An 18,161-nucleotide genomic window follows, 5' to 3' on the forward strand; every position below is an offset into this window, starting at 1 on the left:
CAATTCAGTTGGGCTGGTCAGCCAGCAAGCCCCAGAGAATTTCTGGTGCCCATGCCCAACACTGAGATTGCCAAGTGTGCACCATGGAGCCCTATGCTGTACTGTGTGAGGTATCCAAATGCAGGTTCTCATGCCTGTATGGCAAACAGCTTACTGACTGAGCCATCTCCCCAGGCTGACCGTAAGGTCTTGGTCTTCCAGCCTCCAACTGAGTGCTGAGTCTCAGGTATGTGCCACCACCCTTGGCTCTGTGTTCTTCCATAACGTAGCTGATGGTCCTCTCTGTCTCCTGGAAAAGCTATGTACCATGTAATTATAGTACAACGTTTATGTTTAGTTCTGATGCCTACATTCTCACCAGTTATGTCTGCCCATTGGTTCAGCTGGCAATGTATTCTGGTCAATGGCCTTAAAAAGAATGAACGGTCTTAGATTAAGGCCACTCCATCCACCCCATCTCCCCAAAGCACACCACACAGATTCAAGCCTAACCTTTTAAACATTTCGGTGAGGTCTTAAGCAAGTTCCTTGGTGTTATGCTTTGGCTATTAAGTGTCCCCTCAAAGGCTCATCTATTGAAGATTTGGGCTTCACCTAGTGGTATATTAGGCCATTGCAGAGCTCATGTCTGAATAGACTGAGGTAATGGGTCCCTAGTTAGAAGGTCACTAGATCTGTGCCCCTGAAGAGTTATCCTGTCCCAAGACACTTCCTTTATCTCTCTGCTTCCTGGCCAATATGAAGTATGAAACTTTCCTCCACTGTTATGTCTTCTCACCATATTTCTTCTGTCTTACTACCATCTACTGAAAGCAACAAAGCCAGCTGGCCATGGACTTATGACTCTGGAAACCATGACTCGAGGTATATCCTTCCTCCCTTAAAGCGATTTTCCCAACTCAGGTACTCTGTTCTAGTGTTAAGAAACTGCCTAATATACTTAGCTTTACAAGCCTATTTTCATCTCTAAAATGAGCACAATAATAGGTACCTGTCTTACAAGACAGATATATTCAATAAAGTAATATAAAGAGTATCTTGTAAAATATAAAACTATACATTTGGGTTATTAATAAAAGCATCCCCATATAGTTTATAGATAAAAATCTATAAACTAAACCATAATAGTAATTATGAACGTATTGCATTTCTCAGAGTCCTAAAATCTCTGAAACAATGAACACCTTACAGTTTGACCATCACTCCATCACTGATCCATTCTTTTTTTTTTTTTTGGTCATGGTGGTGGTTTGTTTGTTTGTTTGTTTGTTTTTTAGAGATAGGGTTTCCCTGTGTAACAGCCCTGGCTGTCCTGGACTCCCTTTGTAGATCAGGGAGGCCTCAAACTCACAGCAATCCCTCTGCCTCTGCCTCCCGAGTGCTGGGATTGAAGGCCTGGCCCACCACACACAGTTGTTTCGGGTTTTTTTTTTTTTGTTTGTTTGTTTTTTTGTTTTTGTTTTTAAAGACAGGGTTTCTGTGTGTAGTCCTAGCTGTCCTAGAACTCCCGCTGTAGACCAGGCTGGCTTCAAACTCAGAGATTCTCCTGCCTCTGTCTCCCAATGGATTAAATGTGGGTGCCATCACCACGTGGCCTCAGAGTTGTTGTCTTCTGCCAACGAGAAGGAAGGGAAAGCCAGCCTGAGAAGCAGGGTGTGCCAGGGTGTCCTAGAACGCAGCCTCACGGCGATGGGTGAAGCCAGAAGACACTCCCGAGTTGCTGACACGGACGGATGTTACAGTGTTCCACAGTATCCACTTCCAGGTTCTCACCAAAAGCGGAAGTTAAAATTGCTAGCGCTTGGTCATTGGGATTCTGCAGAGGGGAGCCCAAATTAAGGGAAACCTGCAGTGAGCTTGAGATATCCCACCGACACGAGACCACACTCCCCGCCCCCTCACTGCTGAGAAAGGCCCCTGGAGTTTGTCCGGGACACGGGACACAGAGGCTTTGGCTAGAAGCCCCTAACTGTGTCCAGGTAACAAATTACCCGGAGGAAGTAAAAGCCTGGCAGTTCTCACCAAAGCCCTGTGCGCTGAACCTCCAGGTACCTCTCCATGCTAATTTATATGATTTACAGAGTAGCTAGAAGGAGGGTTTCAGAGCACACATCCTTCCGGAAGCGGAAGCGAAGATCAGGGCTAGAACTTGGGCGCAGAGGCAAAGGGGGAGAGTTAAGTAGTAAATTCACTCAAATCACTCAAGTAACAAACACCTAATATTTATTAATAAATTAGTATACTTGAAGGCATTTTTCTGATCTCAGTTCCTCACCACTAAGCCCGCCCACACAAAGGCAGTCCACGCCCACCTCTGCAGTAGAGTCTGACAATTGAGCATTAGAGGGCATGTTGGCAAAGAAGAGCATAGTTGCAAATTTATCAGACAAGAGTTCTTACAGCTGCAGCCATTTTAATTAAAGTGATTGAATGACAAGAAAACCCAGCAAGGCCTTGAGGGCAGACTGGACCTATTGACTATGTGTATTTAAAAAAAATGAAAGAAAGAAAGGAAAAAAAAAAAAAAAACCTGAAAGATATCTTCCAAAGCAAAGCTGGGCAAAGGTGCCACTGGCACTCAAAGTTGACTTTCCAAGGTGCAGCGAGGTGTTCCTAAAAGATAAAGATCAAATTCTTTGATGGCCCAGGTGTCAAGCCACGGAAACAGCGAGTCCTGATGATTTGAGGATTTCATTCTCCGGCCCAGAGCATATTAGCATTTAGAAGAGCACAAAGTTATCAAGCAGTGTATGGTGTCCTGACGAAAACCATACAATGAGCGATAGATAGTGTGGTCAAGTTTCAGCCATGACTGTGAACAAGGCATGAAAAAGATAACTCAGGGTCTAAACACAGTACACTAATTAACAGGGTCTCAAATTCCTTCAGTCCATAAGAACACTTGTAAAGAACAAACAATAATAACAGTAGTAATAATAATAAAAACAAAGTAGGTGTGGATGTTGAGAGACTTACGTCTGCTTATAGAAGTCTCAGGATGCTATTAAGTGTTTAAGAAGTTAAGAATCTCAGTTCCCAGCATGTGGGGAAAGTCATACTGCATTTACATTAAGATTTTTAAAGTGCACAGAACAGTTTTGAAAATATATAAGAAGGCAAAAGTGGAGACTATATGGAATTAAAAAAATTTAGTGGTGGGCATTTTTCAACAGTTATACTTTGAAAAGGCTTTATAAGTTCATTTTCAAGAAGAGGGGAAGAAAGGAGAAAAAAAGAAGAAGAAAAAGAAAAAGAAAAGAAAGAAAGTAAAAGAGCGAGCCACAAACTCAAGCACCGGCCACGAACTCTATTAAACACACACACATACGCACACACAACCGAAACACAAAAGTCAGAAACAAAATGAAACCACCCTGCCGGTAGGTTGATTCGCAGAATGCAGTGCCCCTGCCTGCGCTCTACAACAGGTCAGGAAGATGGCTGTACACCGAGTCCAGGAGGGTCTGGCTGGCTTCTTGGCTCTTGACTCCAATGATCTCAAAGAGCCGGTCCAGTTTGTCCTCAGCCTGGGGTATCTCTTCAATCACCCGTAGCTCCTCGGGATTCAGGATGTGCATCATGTCATCAAAGATGGGCTGCAAGTCACAGGGGTCCAGGCGGACCTGCCGCAACACCGTGTCCTTCTTTTCTGCAGGCAAGGGAGGAAAGAGAAGGAGAGAGGTTGAGAGGGATTGGCGTAGCAGGTAAGGAACTGCTCGCATTCTCAACCCTAGTGGGTTCCCTCCAACGCGAGTGAGCGACCTGGTACACTTTAAACAACGCAAACCTCTTTATTTGCATGTCGCATATAAGGACTGCGAACAAGATTTGCGGGCACGTGGTGACCCAAGCCTGTAATCCCAGCACTCGGGAGGTAGAGGAGGAGAGGTCAGGAGGTCAAGATCATCTTCCAGCCTGAGCTACATGAGACGCTGTCTCAAAACAAAAACACCAGTGGAGAAAGGTCTGATTAATAGACATGAGGCAACAATCTTGTGTGAATGGAGTCTCTTAAAGATTTTTACTTTTATTTTAAGTTATGTGTATATTTATGTGTCTGTGTGTGAACATGCACATAAATGCAGGTACCCTCAGATGCCAGAGGCATCGGATCGCACGGAACTGGAGTCACAGGTGTTTGTAAGCCACCCAATATAGGTTCTGGGAATCAGGTCCTCTGCAAAAAAAAAAGTCAGTTCTGTGCTCTCTGAACCATCTCTCCAGTACCCTCTAACAGATTCTTAATGTGTTAACAACGTGACATTTACCAAGTCTTTAATGGTGTCTGAATTCTTCTGAAACTCAGATTTTAAAAAAAAGTGTTGACATGCTTGTGAACAAAAGTCCCAAACCAATGTAACCTGCTCGTCTCTCTTTACGATTGCATTGTAATACTTAATATATATATTAAATGTTTAAATGTATGCATATCTGTGTATGTGCCTTAGTAAGTTTATTTGCATCCTATGTAGGCAGTCTCCAAGGAGACCGAGAAAAGGTAAAGTCCTCCAGAACTAGAGTTACAGGAGATCTGTGAACTATCGTGTGGGTGCTGGGAACTGAACCTCTGCATTAGCAGCAGGAGCTCTTACCCACCAGCCGTGCTCCCAGCCCTGCCATTGAGGTGCTTCAGAAGCAAACCACTGGGGGACTGAAGGCACACTATGCGGCGAAGAATTGCAACTCCTATTAAAATCGCCAAATACTTTTTTAAAGATAAGTTTATTATAATAAAGTAAATCTATTGTAACATAGATTACAGTAGAAATATTTCACATAAATGAATTATCTAAATGTGTAAAGTATATGAAACATGAAGTATCTTAAAAATGAAATATAGAAGAACTCTATATAAAAAAAAATACTCTTAACTGAGATGTAGTGAAGACTTGCCTAAAAACCAGGAAACTTCTGGTAAAACTCTGTCACTGGCATAGTGTGTAATCAGATTCACTGCCTTGCTATCAAGGCTGTGTGAGGTGACCTATGCTCAGAATCCCTGTAGTCAGGGGAGGCAGAGGCAGGAGGATGACAGCAAATGCCAGCTCAGCCTGGTCTACATTGAGATGCCAGGCTAGCCAGGAATGCACTGGGAGACCCCGCCTCAAAACAAAGCCAACAGATTATTTACCATTTTATAATTTTTAAATTTTAATTTAATATTTTTTAAACAGCTCGTGTATCTCAGGCTGTCCACACACTCACTATACAGCTGAGGATAACTGGGTTTTTCTTTGATTCTTTTTTCTCTTGTTTGAGAGAGCCTCACTGTGTAGCCCCAGGCTGGGCTGGAACTCCCAGAGATCTGCCTGCCTCTTCCTCTGGAGTGCTGGGACTAATGGCATGTGCAACCACATCCAGCTGACTTTGAATTTCTTATCTTCTCAAGTGCAAGGATACCAGTTGAGTGCCACCATGCCCTGTTTTTGTGGTGTTGGGCTTCATGCACACTAGGCAGTCACTTTACCAACTGACCCATGGCCCCAGCCCCCTACAATCTATTCTGCTAAAAATATGTGCAATCCAGCTTAGAGTGAATTTTAGGATCAATTCTAGACACTGAAACTATTTCTGATTTTTCCAGGCGGGTTATCCTTTTAATCCTTAGACTTACCAAGTGTGGTATATCATTTTCAGAATCAGCTACACTGCACTTTAGCAGATGTCCCACAAGGACACATTTGGGAGCATCCAGAGGACAGAAGGTATGTGTCAAAACTAGCTCTGGGACACAGTTGTACAGACTTTCTAGCTGTGTTAACTAGTGATGTGGACTTCATATTGGAGGTCTTCCTGAACAGGTCATTCAATTGGCTCCGCTAAAACTGGGCCTGTGGAGGCAGCCAGGGGAGTGGCTGCAGGCTTCAGAGATGCTGGTACCTTTGGTAATAAAGGAGCCATTCCTGCTCAGTGCTGAGGAGCCACTGGACGTGGAGTCGCAGCGCAGAAGGGGCTCTGACTCATCCACGAAGAAGCCCTTGTTCTTGTCCAGGGGCGAGGGCTCCACCGTCAGGAGAGCGGAATTCTCAAGTTTCACGTTAGGACTGGGAATGGGGCTCGGGCTAAGAGGACTGGGGCTCATGGGGAGAGCCAGTTTGTCAGTTTCCAACTGTGGAAAGAAAAAAAAAAGTAACTTTATTATATATAATCAAAATTATATAGGAACAAAATGAAATTAAACCCTCCTCCCTTAATATTTTTTGTTGTTAAATATTTTTTATTTATATGAAATTTTGTTTTCTGTTACCTTATTATTAAACACATATTCACTTTTAGACAGTGTCTTACTATGTAGCCCAAGCTGGCTTTGAACTCACAGAGATCCACCTCTACCTCCTGAGTGCTGGGTAAGGGTTTATGCTACCACATACTACCCCCAAGGCATTCCAAATACTTGTGAAGCTAGTGAGTGGCAGATTAATATTGGGTTTGAGGATAGCCTGGGATAACAAGATTTTATATTTCTAAAAAAAAAAGGACATGAGAGCAAATATTGTAATATTAAAAATTTAGGAGACCTGTAAGGTGATGTGTACCTGTATTTCCACCTACTCTGGAAATAGCAAATTTGGTGCCAACTTGAGAAGCCACATAGCAAGGCACCTCTCTAAAATATAAAACAAAAACTAAGGGGGGAACATGTATGCACTATTTTAGTCACCTTTGTTATTGATGTTATAAAAATACTCTGTCTGACAAAGGCCACTTCAGGAAGAAAGGGTTTATCCCACCTCAGCTCACAGTTTAAGGCACAGTCCATCATGCTGAGATAGTCAGGGCACAGGGCACCCAAAGCCAAGTAGCAGAGAGCGATGGATGCAGAAATTCTAGTGCTGGCTTTTATCATGCTATCCGGACCCCTGCCCTGGGAGTGGCCCTGACTACAAAGAAGATGGGTCCTCAGGCAGGGTATGGTGGTTCGTGCCAGCAACATGGAGGGCTGAGGCAGAATGGCATATGGGACTACGAGAGGTGGGTTTCAGGCTGCCCTGTGTGACTGTGGCCCTGGCTCCTTTGAAAGAAAGATGGACTGGGGGTGGGGGTGGTCTTCCCACATCAGTCACCATGAACATAACCAGAGGCCTGTTCCTGAGCATTTGTAGGTCTTGTCAAGCTAAAGTAGGAACCACCACACTCACCAAGCTGTTTCCTCAGGAGAGTGGAGCTGGACATAGGTAAGAAGGACCTAACAACAGGAAAGAATCTTTCCTAGGACCCCAGGTGCTCCCCTCAGTCATGAGCTGAATTTCATCTCAAATGCGCACATTGACATCCTAGCCCCCAGCATCTTACATTGGACTGTGGTTACAGATAGGCCATTAAAGAAGTTATTGAGGAACTCAGGCCATGAGGATGGACTCTAATCCAGCATGCCTGGCATTTTTAATGAAGAGAGAGAAAGACATAGGTGCACAGAGTGGGGTCCTGGGAAAGCACCAGCTTCCAGCGAAACTGAGAGCCCCAAGAAAGCATTGTGTCTGCTCCAAGGCTCCAAAATAGGATGAAAACAAGGCACCCCATTTGCAGCACTTTGCTACTGTAGCCCTGGCAAACTGTAACAGACCCCCTAGACCTTAGCACAACTGAGGCCATGATGGAAGTACCTTTCAGGCCTTGGAATTCAGCATACAGACAGCCCCTGCAGCTAAAACTAGAACAAGGACCTAATCCATCAAAAGCCATAGCTCTGGGAAAGTCCCTAAATGTACTAACCTTGCCTTTTGGCTTCTGTGGTTCTGATTCTAGCTAACTGCTCTTGATAACTGAGGTATGTCAACCCAAGATATGATTTTGTGCTGAAAAGCTCACCCCCGAGAAAGGCTTGGGGCTGCTCTTGTGTCCCCAACACCCCATGTAAATCACTGGCCAGTTAATAAAGACTTTCTGTTGCCTTAAATCTGTGTCCGAGTGGTCTTCTGTGGTGGATAACCTCATAACAAAACTAATATAATATCCCAAACATGTAGAAACTTCAGCCTGGAGATGTGAAATAAGTTCTTTATATTTTAAGTGTGTGTGTGTGTGTGTGTGTGTGTGTGTGTGTGTGTGTGTGTGTGTGTGTGCATGCGCGCGCGCGCGCGTGTATGTGTGTGTGTGGTATGCACACTAGTACAGGTACCCACAGAGACCAGAAGAGGGCGATGGATACCCCAGAGCTGGGGTTCAAGGTGAGCTCTACCTGATGTGGGTGTTAAGAATCAAAATCACATGGTCTGCCAGGAGCGCATGCTCTTAACAGCTGAGCCATCTCTCTAGCCTCTCCCTTTTCTTTTTAAAGGCTTATTTTTATTTTTATTTTTTATTGATGTGTCAATGTGTGTGTATGCCACAGGTCTGCACATGACTACGAAGGTTATAAGAGTGCACCAGATTCCCCGGAGATGGAGTTCTAGACAGCCATAAGCCATTCAGTAGGTACTGGGACTCCAACTTGGGTCCTCTGCGAGAGCAGCAAGCACTCTTAAGCATGGAGCCATCTCTTTAGGCTTGGTTGCATGATTCTTAAGGTCCAACAGGCATGGAGCAGAGCTAACATCACACTTCAGGCTTTCTGTCTTTCCTTTCCAGAGGCTGACAGCAGAGAACAGGAGCACACCAGCCCCAAGGATGCAGCAGAGACCACAGGGCTTGCTTTCTACAGTGGAGCCAGAGGAGTGGGAGCCAACAAATGGGACAGTTCAGGTGGACACAGTTAAGTTCCACACCACTCGGCCTGCTCTGTGAAGAATGCCTTCGGGGGGCGAGAAGCTGGGAATCTAGAGAGATGCTCCTACAGTGTCTCAGTGAGAGATGACCACAGCTTATGCAGGGGATGAGCAGTGGGGATGGCAGTGGGGGATGGAGGTGGGGGCTGGGGTGGGGATACAATGTATGGATTCACTTTACGGGTGAAGAGATCAAAGCCCAGAGAGGGTACACAGTTACTCCCAAGAACACCCCAGTGTTCATTTCTAGTCTATTTGACCTCTCCACTCTGCCCTTTCTCTTAAGAACTCCATCAGGCACTTATGTCATTTGCCAGCTCATTAACTTTATGCTTTCTCTGGCTTTCCGGGCATACTAGTTAATACTAACTGTCCAGTTGACAAGATCTGCAATCACTCAGCAGACAAACCTCTGGGAATGCTTGTGAGGGTGGAGAGGCTCACCCGAACTGTAGGAACTACTCCATTGCCAGCCAGAATACCAAGCCAAAGAAAAAGGAGGAAGTGGGGCTAGAGAGATGACTCAGAAGTTAGGAACACTTGCTGCCCTTGCAGAAGACCAGAGCTCAGTTTCTACCATTCACAAATGCCTTAAAAACTCCAGCTCCAGAGGATCTAATGGCCTCCTCTGGTCCTCACAGGCACCCTCATACACCTGGGGCACACATATCCACACAGAGACATAAACTAAGATAAAACAAATATTTTTAAAAGAAGAAGTGAGCTGAGTGCTAGCGCCCACTTCTCTGTTCCCTTACTATAAAGTCAGTTTGACCAGCTGCCTCAAGCCCCTGATGCCATTCCTGGTCTGGATCCCCTTGAACTATAAGTTATTATAAACCCTGTTAAATTGCTTGTTGTCAGACGTTTGGTCACAGCAACAAGGGAAAGGAAAAACAAGCCCAACAATTAATATACTCCGCATGGATGAGTATCCAGGAAGCAGATGGCCAGTCCCAAAGGACAGTGTTGGGAAGACCACATCCACTCTCCTGAAGCGGCTGATGACCACCCTGAGAACTTCCTCCCATGATTCCCAAAAGCCTTTCAAGTCAGAGGCCGTCAACTTCTCCAGACAAAACACCGTCTCTGGTTTTAAATGACTACATTAAAGGGATACGGAAGACTTGAAGGAAGCACGCCTGCCTCTTTGACTCCTCTGAGTGACTGAAACATGTTTTTGCAAGAGATCGAAGAGCTGCAAAGGCCACTGATCCCTGCACACCGCGCTGACATTCTAGCAGGACGTTCCTCTAAACCACCACCCACAACCTGCTGTGCTTCCAGAACTGATTAACATGCACACCCAGAGGAGCCTTTCTGACCACCAGATAAGAGTTGTGCATATGCTTTGAGTTTTAATTCAACAGGCCCTGGCATAGGGTGCTGCTCCCTGGAAATGCACGCAGTCACCCATTCATGCCTCCTTTGTGTCCCCAACTGACAAAGAACATTGGTCTACATTCCGTTTCTCAGAGACATTACACTGGTTGACATGGCCCATCAATATAGCGCACTGTTCTTGAGGGAAGGGGAAAAAAATTAAAAAAGAACTTCCCACCCACCCGCAGATGGATGCCAACAAAGAAGTCCCACCCACTTATTTCTCACACTCATTTAAATTTTTCCACCTTTATTCTCCCAGCCACTTGGCTACAAGTGGGAAAGTAAATACTGGATTTCCAGCATAGTTGCACAAGGCGTTGAGCTGGTGTCCTCGCAGTTAACAAGAGCCAGGTGAATATGGAGGTGTCACAAGCATCATCACATTGGAGCTAGCTAGTAAGTATGGCTGAAGCCAGAAACCACGTGACAAGCGTCCTTCTAAAAATCTGCTCTCTGGCTTTGGGTGGCTGGCTGCGGTCCGGATCTGTCTGACAGTTATTTGGGTTTTCCCTGTAAGCTCCTAGAAATGTCTTTCCTCCTCTTACCTAACATTTACAAGCTCCCAAAGCCGCTTTGCAAGCCTATATTAGGTACTGTGTTTCCTGGAATATCTCTAACAATAATCATCGTGTTCTGTGGAGTAAAATGATCACTCTATTAATTACGAAAGGTCATGATTTGGTGTCTTGCATTTATAGTAACAAAGAGCATCAACATTAAAATGACAATACTATTTAAAAGAGAAGACACGGATGTTTGGCATTTTTCGACACTATCTCATCTATCCCATGCTGGCTTCTAACTCACTATGCATCCAAGGATGACCTTGAACTCCTAATCCTCTTGCGTCTACAGCCTGGATTATGCAGTGGTGGGGAATCAAACCCAGGGCTTTGTACTTAATAGACAATCACCCTGCCAACTGAGCTGCATTCCCAGCCAGAGAAGAAGACACCAAAACAAGAAAGCCAGATTTCCTCAGAAGGTTTTCTCTTCTCCTCCTTAAACAAAACAAAACAAAACAAAACAAAAAACATGCCATGCACAAACTTTGTAAAACTAACCACAAAACAGAGTAACTTAATTTATTCCTTAAGCATCTTTGGGCTCTCCAAATTCTCCATGGGGGCATATTAATTTTATAATAAAAAAAAAAAAAAAAAAAAAACCCCAAGGCATTTTATTTCTAAAAGGATCCCCACTGATAAGTATATTTTCCTTCTGCTAATTTGAAGCTATTACCGCTGTGGTATCTTGTGTTTATTTTGGGTTGAAAACAGGACTCTCTGCAGCTCAGTCCCTCTGTACTTTCATGAAGTATTCATGGACCCGAACTGCTCAAAACAACCCTAGCTTGCCGAAGAGAGGCACCCTCTGAGACCTAGAAGAAAAAAAGCTCTGGGAAAACTCAGCCAGGAAGCAAATACAGCCACCAGATACTTGCTGCTCCTCCAGAAAAATTAGAAAACCATGGCTCTTTTTCCTTTAAAGCTGTGAGGTGAGATAATCATGAGACATCAGAGAAAAGAAGGGAGAGCCAGAGAGACACGGAAAGAGGAGGCACAGGGCGAAGGGGAGAAACGCCTCCCTAGGCAGTCCAAACCCTAACAGTTCTATTGAGTGCACTTCTGGAACACGCTATTTTGTTTGGCCCAGTGAGTCCTTGGTGCTCCCCGGATTAGTCTCCGTGCAGGTACTCTTAGTACTTCCAGATGCTTATTAACCCAAAGCGCTAGGGAGGGTAGATAAACAGCCGCCCCCACCTTACAGCTGAGTCAGCCCTCTAGCCCCGTGGCAGGTGTGGTTTCCTTTCAGAATAGAATATCAGGATCATGGAAGACAGAGGAGCCATCTAAACCGATTTGATAGACATGGCGGAGTCTGGGGCCCGAGCATCTCTCAGTTTCGGGGCCTGTGACGCTGCATCTAAGTTACACTGGACCACGGCGACCATCTTCTTGTCCCATTTCCAGAGTCCTTGCCATCCCTCCCAGCTCTAAGCGGTAAACTTCCCCCGCTATTATGGTGCTGGAAATTCCTGGCTGGCTGTTCCAGGGAAGGCGAACTGGGAAGGTCGTTGGCTTCTGGGGATGGTGAGCCATGAACACCGAAGGAAAAACCTTTCCTCGCCTTGTTAGTGACAAGGGTGCTGTTGAAATCAAGCGAGATTTTGAGTTGAACGTCCCTTGCTGGCAGGAATAGGTGCCTGCTCTAACCTCCCTGGGTCGGTCTTCAGAGTGCGGTTCCCCACATTTAAATGCTCCAGAAAATTTTAAAAATTAAAAGGTCTCCAAAGTCCCAGAAAATCACCACAAGAGAAAAAAGAGGAGACATCCCATTAACCAGCTGTGTGGTCTTAGGAAAAAAAAAAAAGAACAAAAGACACTTCCTCATCATACGGGCTTCCATATTTATTTCCAAACTAAAAAGCGTGTGTGTTAGTTCACCTCTAAGTTGCTTCCACCCAAACTCCCTCACATACTTGTTTTATTATTTGCCATTTCATTCTCTTTAGCCCTTACCCCGACACACATGGCCAAATCCCTTTCTCCCTCTTTGCCAAGTTATCCCCAATTGGTTCATTCAACTAAGAGTTAGCAGAGTGTTTGTTGCCATTTATGCCCAATTACGATCTCCCTGTGGTTGCACAATCTGCATTCACAAAACAAATGAACAACTTTGATTCATCAGTGATCCCCGAAACGAAGCGTTAATTATGAAGCCTGGATGCTCCTTGCCAGCCTGTTAAAATAGTTCAACTTAACCCTTTTGCCCCCTGATGGTACCCCAGGTGGACATCACCAGGCCCTCTTCCCTAAGATGTGGTAGCCACAGATGCCTGGTGGTCCCTAAGGAAGTTCCCAATACACAAAAGCCCCTCTTTCCAACCTATCGCTCCCTCTACCTCTCACCTACCACTGCACAGGAAGGGACAGTCTCAGCTTGCTGGTGAAAACTCTTGTCATTTTAATAATGGCTTCAAGAGCACACTGTGCCAGTCCCGGCTGACGCTCACAGCTATTCCATGAATTGAATAGCTTCCCAACCCAGATGCCACAAATAAGAAGGGGCTTTCAGTCATACCCAGGGCTCGGGATGTAGCTCAGTGGACAGTGTGTTCCTCTAGTGTGCGTGATGGCCCTGAGCTTGGTACTCAGCACCACAAAAAAACTGGGCACATACCTGGTGGCACATAGCTGGTGGCATATACCTAGCTCAAAGGAGATAGGGGCAGGAGGGTCAGAAGTTCAAGGTCAAGTTTAAGAGGAGCCTGGACTATAAGACCCTGGCTTTGAAAAGAGTAGGAGAAGACGGAAAAGAGGGCAGAAAAGGCAGCAGTCACAAAATGCCAAGACAAATCTGTACCAGCTGTTTGTGATCCACTGTTGAGGAGCGAAAGCCCCACAGTGCTTAGAGAAGCTGAGTCCCACAATCTTATCACAGGAAGTTTCCCTGGCCTCTGGGCAGTGGAGGGTTGGCTTGGTCGGGCCGTGGGGGTGGGGGGTGGGCAGGGGGCCATGGGGGGCCAGGGGGCAGGGGCCTTACCCTCGCCCAGCTGCACAGCTGCCCTAGCATAAAAGGATGGGTGAGGGATTCTGTAAACAGCACCCACTTTGACTGAGACCAGTCATTTGTTTTCTATTTGAAAATCGTTCGGATCCCAGCCGTCCAGAGAGGGGCCAGTTAAGAAAAACAAACAAACTGAACTTCCGCTAAAGGTTTATCTCAAGGGAATTGCAGTCACAAAGAAGCATAAAATGACAACTATGCGGGGAGTGAGATGTTATCTCAAGCCTGTTTCTCCTGCCGCCCCAGCTGCTCACAGAATGAAGATGAAATTAGATTTCAGACCATCTGCAGGTCTGTGGCGGAATCTCAGCTTGTGCCCCATTTTCCTTGCCAGGTCAGTATTTTGCAATAGCTGACACCCTGGAATCCACTGGGCCTTATGTTAGTGAACAGGAACTCAGATGATAAAGCAATAAAGTAGCTAAATTCAGGGCTGGAGAGATTTGGGGCTCCTGGGTTAAGAGCACTTGTCGCTCTTGCAGAGGACCTGACTTTGATTCCCAGCATCCACCTGGTGGCTCACAGCCCTCTAAAACTCCTGTTTCCGGTGATCTTGTCCTTTTTTTTTTTGCCCCCTGACCTCCAAGGAACCAGGCATGCCTGCAGTGCACCTACTCATATGCAGGCAAAACACACATACACACCAATTTAAAAAAGGAATTTAAGTCTGTGTGCTTCCAGGATCTCAGATAAGGAGGGTTAGCAAGCACATGTTAAAAATTTTTATCTGAATCTGTTTCAGAATGCCTGAGATAATGGTTTCTTAGCAATCACTGATGAAAAAAAGGCCATGCACTGGGAAGAGAGCAAGATAGGGCATATGGAAGGTTTGGAGGAAGGAAAGGGAAGGAGGGAATGATGTAATTACATCGTAATATAACACACACACACACACACACACACACACACACACACACACACACACACACACTGCCTTCACTAAAAGGGGGAGTAGGTTTCCTTTAAAAATTTTTTAAAAGATTTATTATGTATACAATGTTCTGCCTGCATGTGTGCCTGCCCGCCAGAAGAGGGCACCAGATCTCATTATAGATGGTTGTGAGCCACCATGTGGTTGCTGGGACTTGAACACAGGACCTAAGTGCTCTTAACCTCTGAGCCATCTCTTTAGCCCTCCTTTAAATCTTAAATGAGAAGAGACAGTGATTTTTAAAAATATTTTTATTACTATTTATTTGTGTGTGTGTGTGTGTGTGTGTGTGTGTGTGTGTGTGTGTGTGTGTGTGTGTGTGTACACGTTTGTGGGTATGGTCAGAGAGGTGTCAGATCCCTTGGAGCAGATGCCTGATGTTGGTACTAGCACTCAAACGCAGGTCCTCTGCTAGAACAGTATGCTCTCGGAACCACTGAGCCATCTCTCCAGCCCAGGCAATGGCTTTTAAATTACCTTCTGAAGTATGAATTCTTGTTGGACCCAACTCAGAACAAGGGGTCCTGCCTAAATAAACAAAATTTACTGATTTTTTTTTTTTTTTTTTTTTGAGGCAGGGTTTCTCTGTATAGCCCTGACTATCCTGGAACTTACTCTGTAGACCAGGCTGGCCTCGAACCCAAAGATCAGCCTCCCTCTACCTCCCAAGTGCTGGCATTAAAGGCGTGTGCCACCACCGCTCAGCACAATTTTTCCCCTAAACAAAAAGTACATAGATGGAAATGGCATGATGTTGATTCCCAAACCTTTCAGGAAAAGATGGTCAGTTATTTGATATTTGGGGCCACAGAAATGGGAATAAATAGCTTTACTGAGATAAAGCAAGTATGTTGAAATAAAAAGAATTATTGATAAGCCTCTTACTTTCTTTCCTTCTGTTTTCCTCTCTAGCGCAGCCCAGCCCTCAGGAGACACTCGAAGAGGTGTATTTATTGCATAAGGAAGGAACTGTGCTCCCACTTCCAGTCTAAATCGCCAATTAGCAGGCAGACAACACAGGCCCACTTCTGTCTAAGTGTCTGGGGGGGGGGGAGGTCACTGAAGGTCACGGGATAGAAGTGTGAGCAGGGAGAGAGCAAGGTCGAGAAGAGAGGAGACTGAGGTGTTGCGGCCATTTCTTCCGCCTACTTTTTCTGAGCTCCTGGCAGAGCTTACAGCAGCGCCATGTTAGGCCAGAGTATCCGGAGGTTCACCACCTCCGTGGTCCGTCGCAGCCACTATGAGGAGGGTCCTGGGAAGAATTTGCCATTTTCTGTGGAAAACAAGTGGCGGTTACTGGCTATGATGACTGTGTTCTTCGGATCTGGATTTGCTGCTCCTTTCTTTATAGTAAGGCACCAGCTACTTAAAAAATAAGGATATTTATTCCAACTCTTTAACAGGATGAAGAATGTTTAAGAGATGATCTGAAAACTGGATTAAACTCTTGAACTCTTAAACTACATGCAATTGTAAATAAACTAATGAAATAAAAAAAAAAAAAAAAAAAAAAAAAAAAAAAGAAGTGTGAGCAGGAACACAAGCCAAGATGGGCCTCCCTGGGAACTCCCAGGCCAAGCCACAGAAGAAGCACAGATGAGTAAACAGGGAAGCTGGGAGCCAAAGCAAAGGCGGTAGAGCATCAATTTATCCACAGTGCAGAGAAACTCAAGGTTAACCTGGCTAGCCAGTGCCTGAGGCCACTGGGAAACTATTGGAAGAAACAGTTTCTTTCTCTCTCTGATTAGTTGAGGTCCTATCGTTAGGACTGTGCCTAAGTCATCGGGGGAGGGGGAAGCGGGGAGGGGGTTAATTAGCCATGGTAGATCACATGTTGAAACCCCTAAATCCAAACCAAGACAGTGACTGTAAAGTTGCATCTCTGCTGGCATCCATGAGTTAGTTTCAGAAGGGGACTCCCAAAGATTATACTCTGTCAAAGTGTGAACAGTCAATCTTTGCCCTTAGCAAAAGAACTCTTCATTTCCCGGGTGCACAGATGGAAAGCTGTGGGAAGCCACAAGATGTGCTTCAAAAGCAGCCAAAGCTGGTTGGAACCAGCTGGCTCTGGAGCGAGGGAGGGAGGGAGTGCCCCGCCCAGCTGCCGGGGCGGGTGCCTTGTAAGCTGTCCAGGCTGCTGACAGCAATGGTGCTTCTACTGCAGCCCTGAGCTGACTCACCCGACTAGCTTTCTCAAAAATAAAGGAAGTAAGGAGGAGAGTAAGAGGGCTTTCTTGATTCTGCGCGGGAACCCACTCACACATTATCGGCCAGGTCGGCACCGTCAGGGACCGCCCAGGTCCTACCATTTAGAAATCAGGGATTCCCTCAGTGTGGTCTAGACAATTCCAACCATGAAAACGCGGGGCAAAAACTTGTTAAAAGCTTGCCCCGAGGACCTGAAGAACAGAAAGTAATTTTACAGGAAACAATGTCTTGAAGTAAAAAAAGGATCAGGTTAGTCTTCGTTAGTAAGATTTTGTTTTGTTTCCTGAAACAGGGCCCTCTCTGCCCAACCCTGGCTGTCCTAGACCTCACTATGTAGACTAGGCTGGTCTTGAACTCACAGAGACCTTCCTGCCTCTGCCTCCTGAGTGCTGGGATTAAAGGTGTGTGCCACCATGCCTGGCCTAAGTCTTTTTTTTTTTTTTTTTAAAGATTTCTCCTTATCTTTTATTGTTTAAAACATTTACTTATTTTTTGTGTTTGTATGTATGTATGTGTGAGTGAGTTTGAGTGTGGGTGTGGAAGTGTGCACACATGCATGTGATGTGTGCTTGCATCCAACAGCAATCTTGTGGAGGTCAGAAGACAATTATGTCAAGTTGGATCGCTTCTTCCACTATGCAGGGATGGAACACAGGTAGCCAGGTTTGGGCCAGGTGCCTCTGTCCACCGAGCCATTTCAGGGGCCCTCAGTTAGATTTATTTGAGCCTGACAGATTTTGTTAACTTAGCATTGCTTAATAAATTCATTGAATGTGTACTATTATAAACCCCAACATACCTGGTTTCAACCCTAAAGGCACCCCCTCTTCAGACTACAAAGTTTCAGCTGCTCAGACCCTGCTCCCACAGAGGTTAACCAGTGCACTGGCAATTTCCTGCGCACTGTTCCCCAAGTCCGTGTGGACACAGTACCAGTGCAGGGCCAAACGGTCTCCACCCGTACCATTCTTGAGGTTAGCTGATAGAGAGCTGACTCACTCCTCTGATAAGTGTGGAGATGTCCACAGCTGACCTCACCTGCTCTGGCATGCATGTGTCCCTGGCAGTGAGTGTGCTAGGACTTGCATCTCTCTGCCTGTGAAAGTGTATAGAAGGGAAATACTTCTGAAAGCAGAAGGACTCATGGTGCTGAGCCTGCCAGTCTGAGGCTAACACCTGAGTATTGTACAAGGCTTCAGTCCACCCCACCCCCCAACACCAACTGACTTTTCTCATACTTTGTACAGACTTCTCTCTCTCTCTCTTCTTTTTTTTCCCTGAAATTAATCCTGTGCCGTGGACAGTCCCCCCTAGCTGTGTCTATCTGCTCAGACTAGAACGTCACACACTGTACGCAATTC

The 18,161-nt window shown here is 45.5% G+C and overlaps 2 protein-coding genes across 2 annotated transcripts in view; one reads left to right on the forward strand and one right to left on the reverse strand.

Moving 5' to 3' along the window:
* Positions 1-3,005: 3,005 nt before the first annotated feature.
* Positions 3,006-18,161, reverse strand: part of Tnfrsf21 (TNF receptor superfamily member 21) — a 77,811-nt gene continuing 62,655 nt past the window's right edge. The window contains exons 5-6 of the mRNA XM_051152936.1: positions 5,881-6,109; positions 3,006-3,649 (exon numbers count right to left, since the gene is read on the reverse strand). Of these exons, the coding sequence (XP_051008893.1) occupies positions 3,420-3,649; positions 5,881-6,109 (459 nt within the window). The 3' untranslated portion in view covers positions 3,006-3,419. The remainder of the gene's footprint in view (positions 3,650-5,880; positions 6,110-18,161) is intronic.
* Positions 15,690-16,117, forward strand: LOC127195508 (cytochrome c oxidase subunit 7C, mitochondrial). The gene has a single exon (XM_051152937.1). The coding sequence runs from the start codon at positions 15,778-15,780 to the stop codon at positions 15,967-15,969; it is 192 nt and encodes a 63-aa protein (XP_051008894.1). The 5' UTR covers positions 15,690-15,777; the 3' UTR covers positions 15,970-16,117.

This window comes from Acomys russatus, chromosome 11, assembly GCF_903995435.1.
Source record: "Acomys russatus chromosome 11, mAcoRus1.1, whole genome shotgun sequence".
NCBI lineage: Eukaryota > Metazoa > Chordata > Mammalia > Rodentia > Muridae > Acomys > Acomys russatus.

Bases quoted from the DNA above. Each gene is read 5' to 3' on its own strand.
- LOC127195508 (XM_051152937.1), top strand. From the start codon at position 15,778: ATGTTAGGCCAGAGTATCCGGAGGTTCACCACCTCCGTGGTCCGTCGC.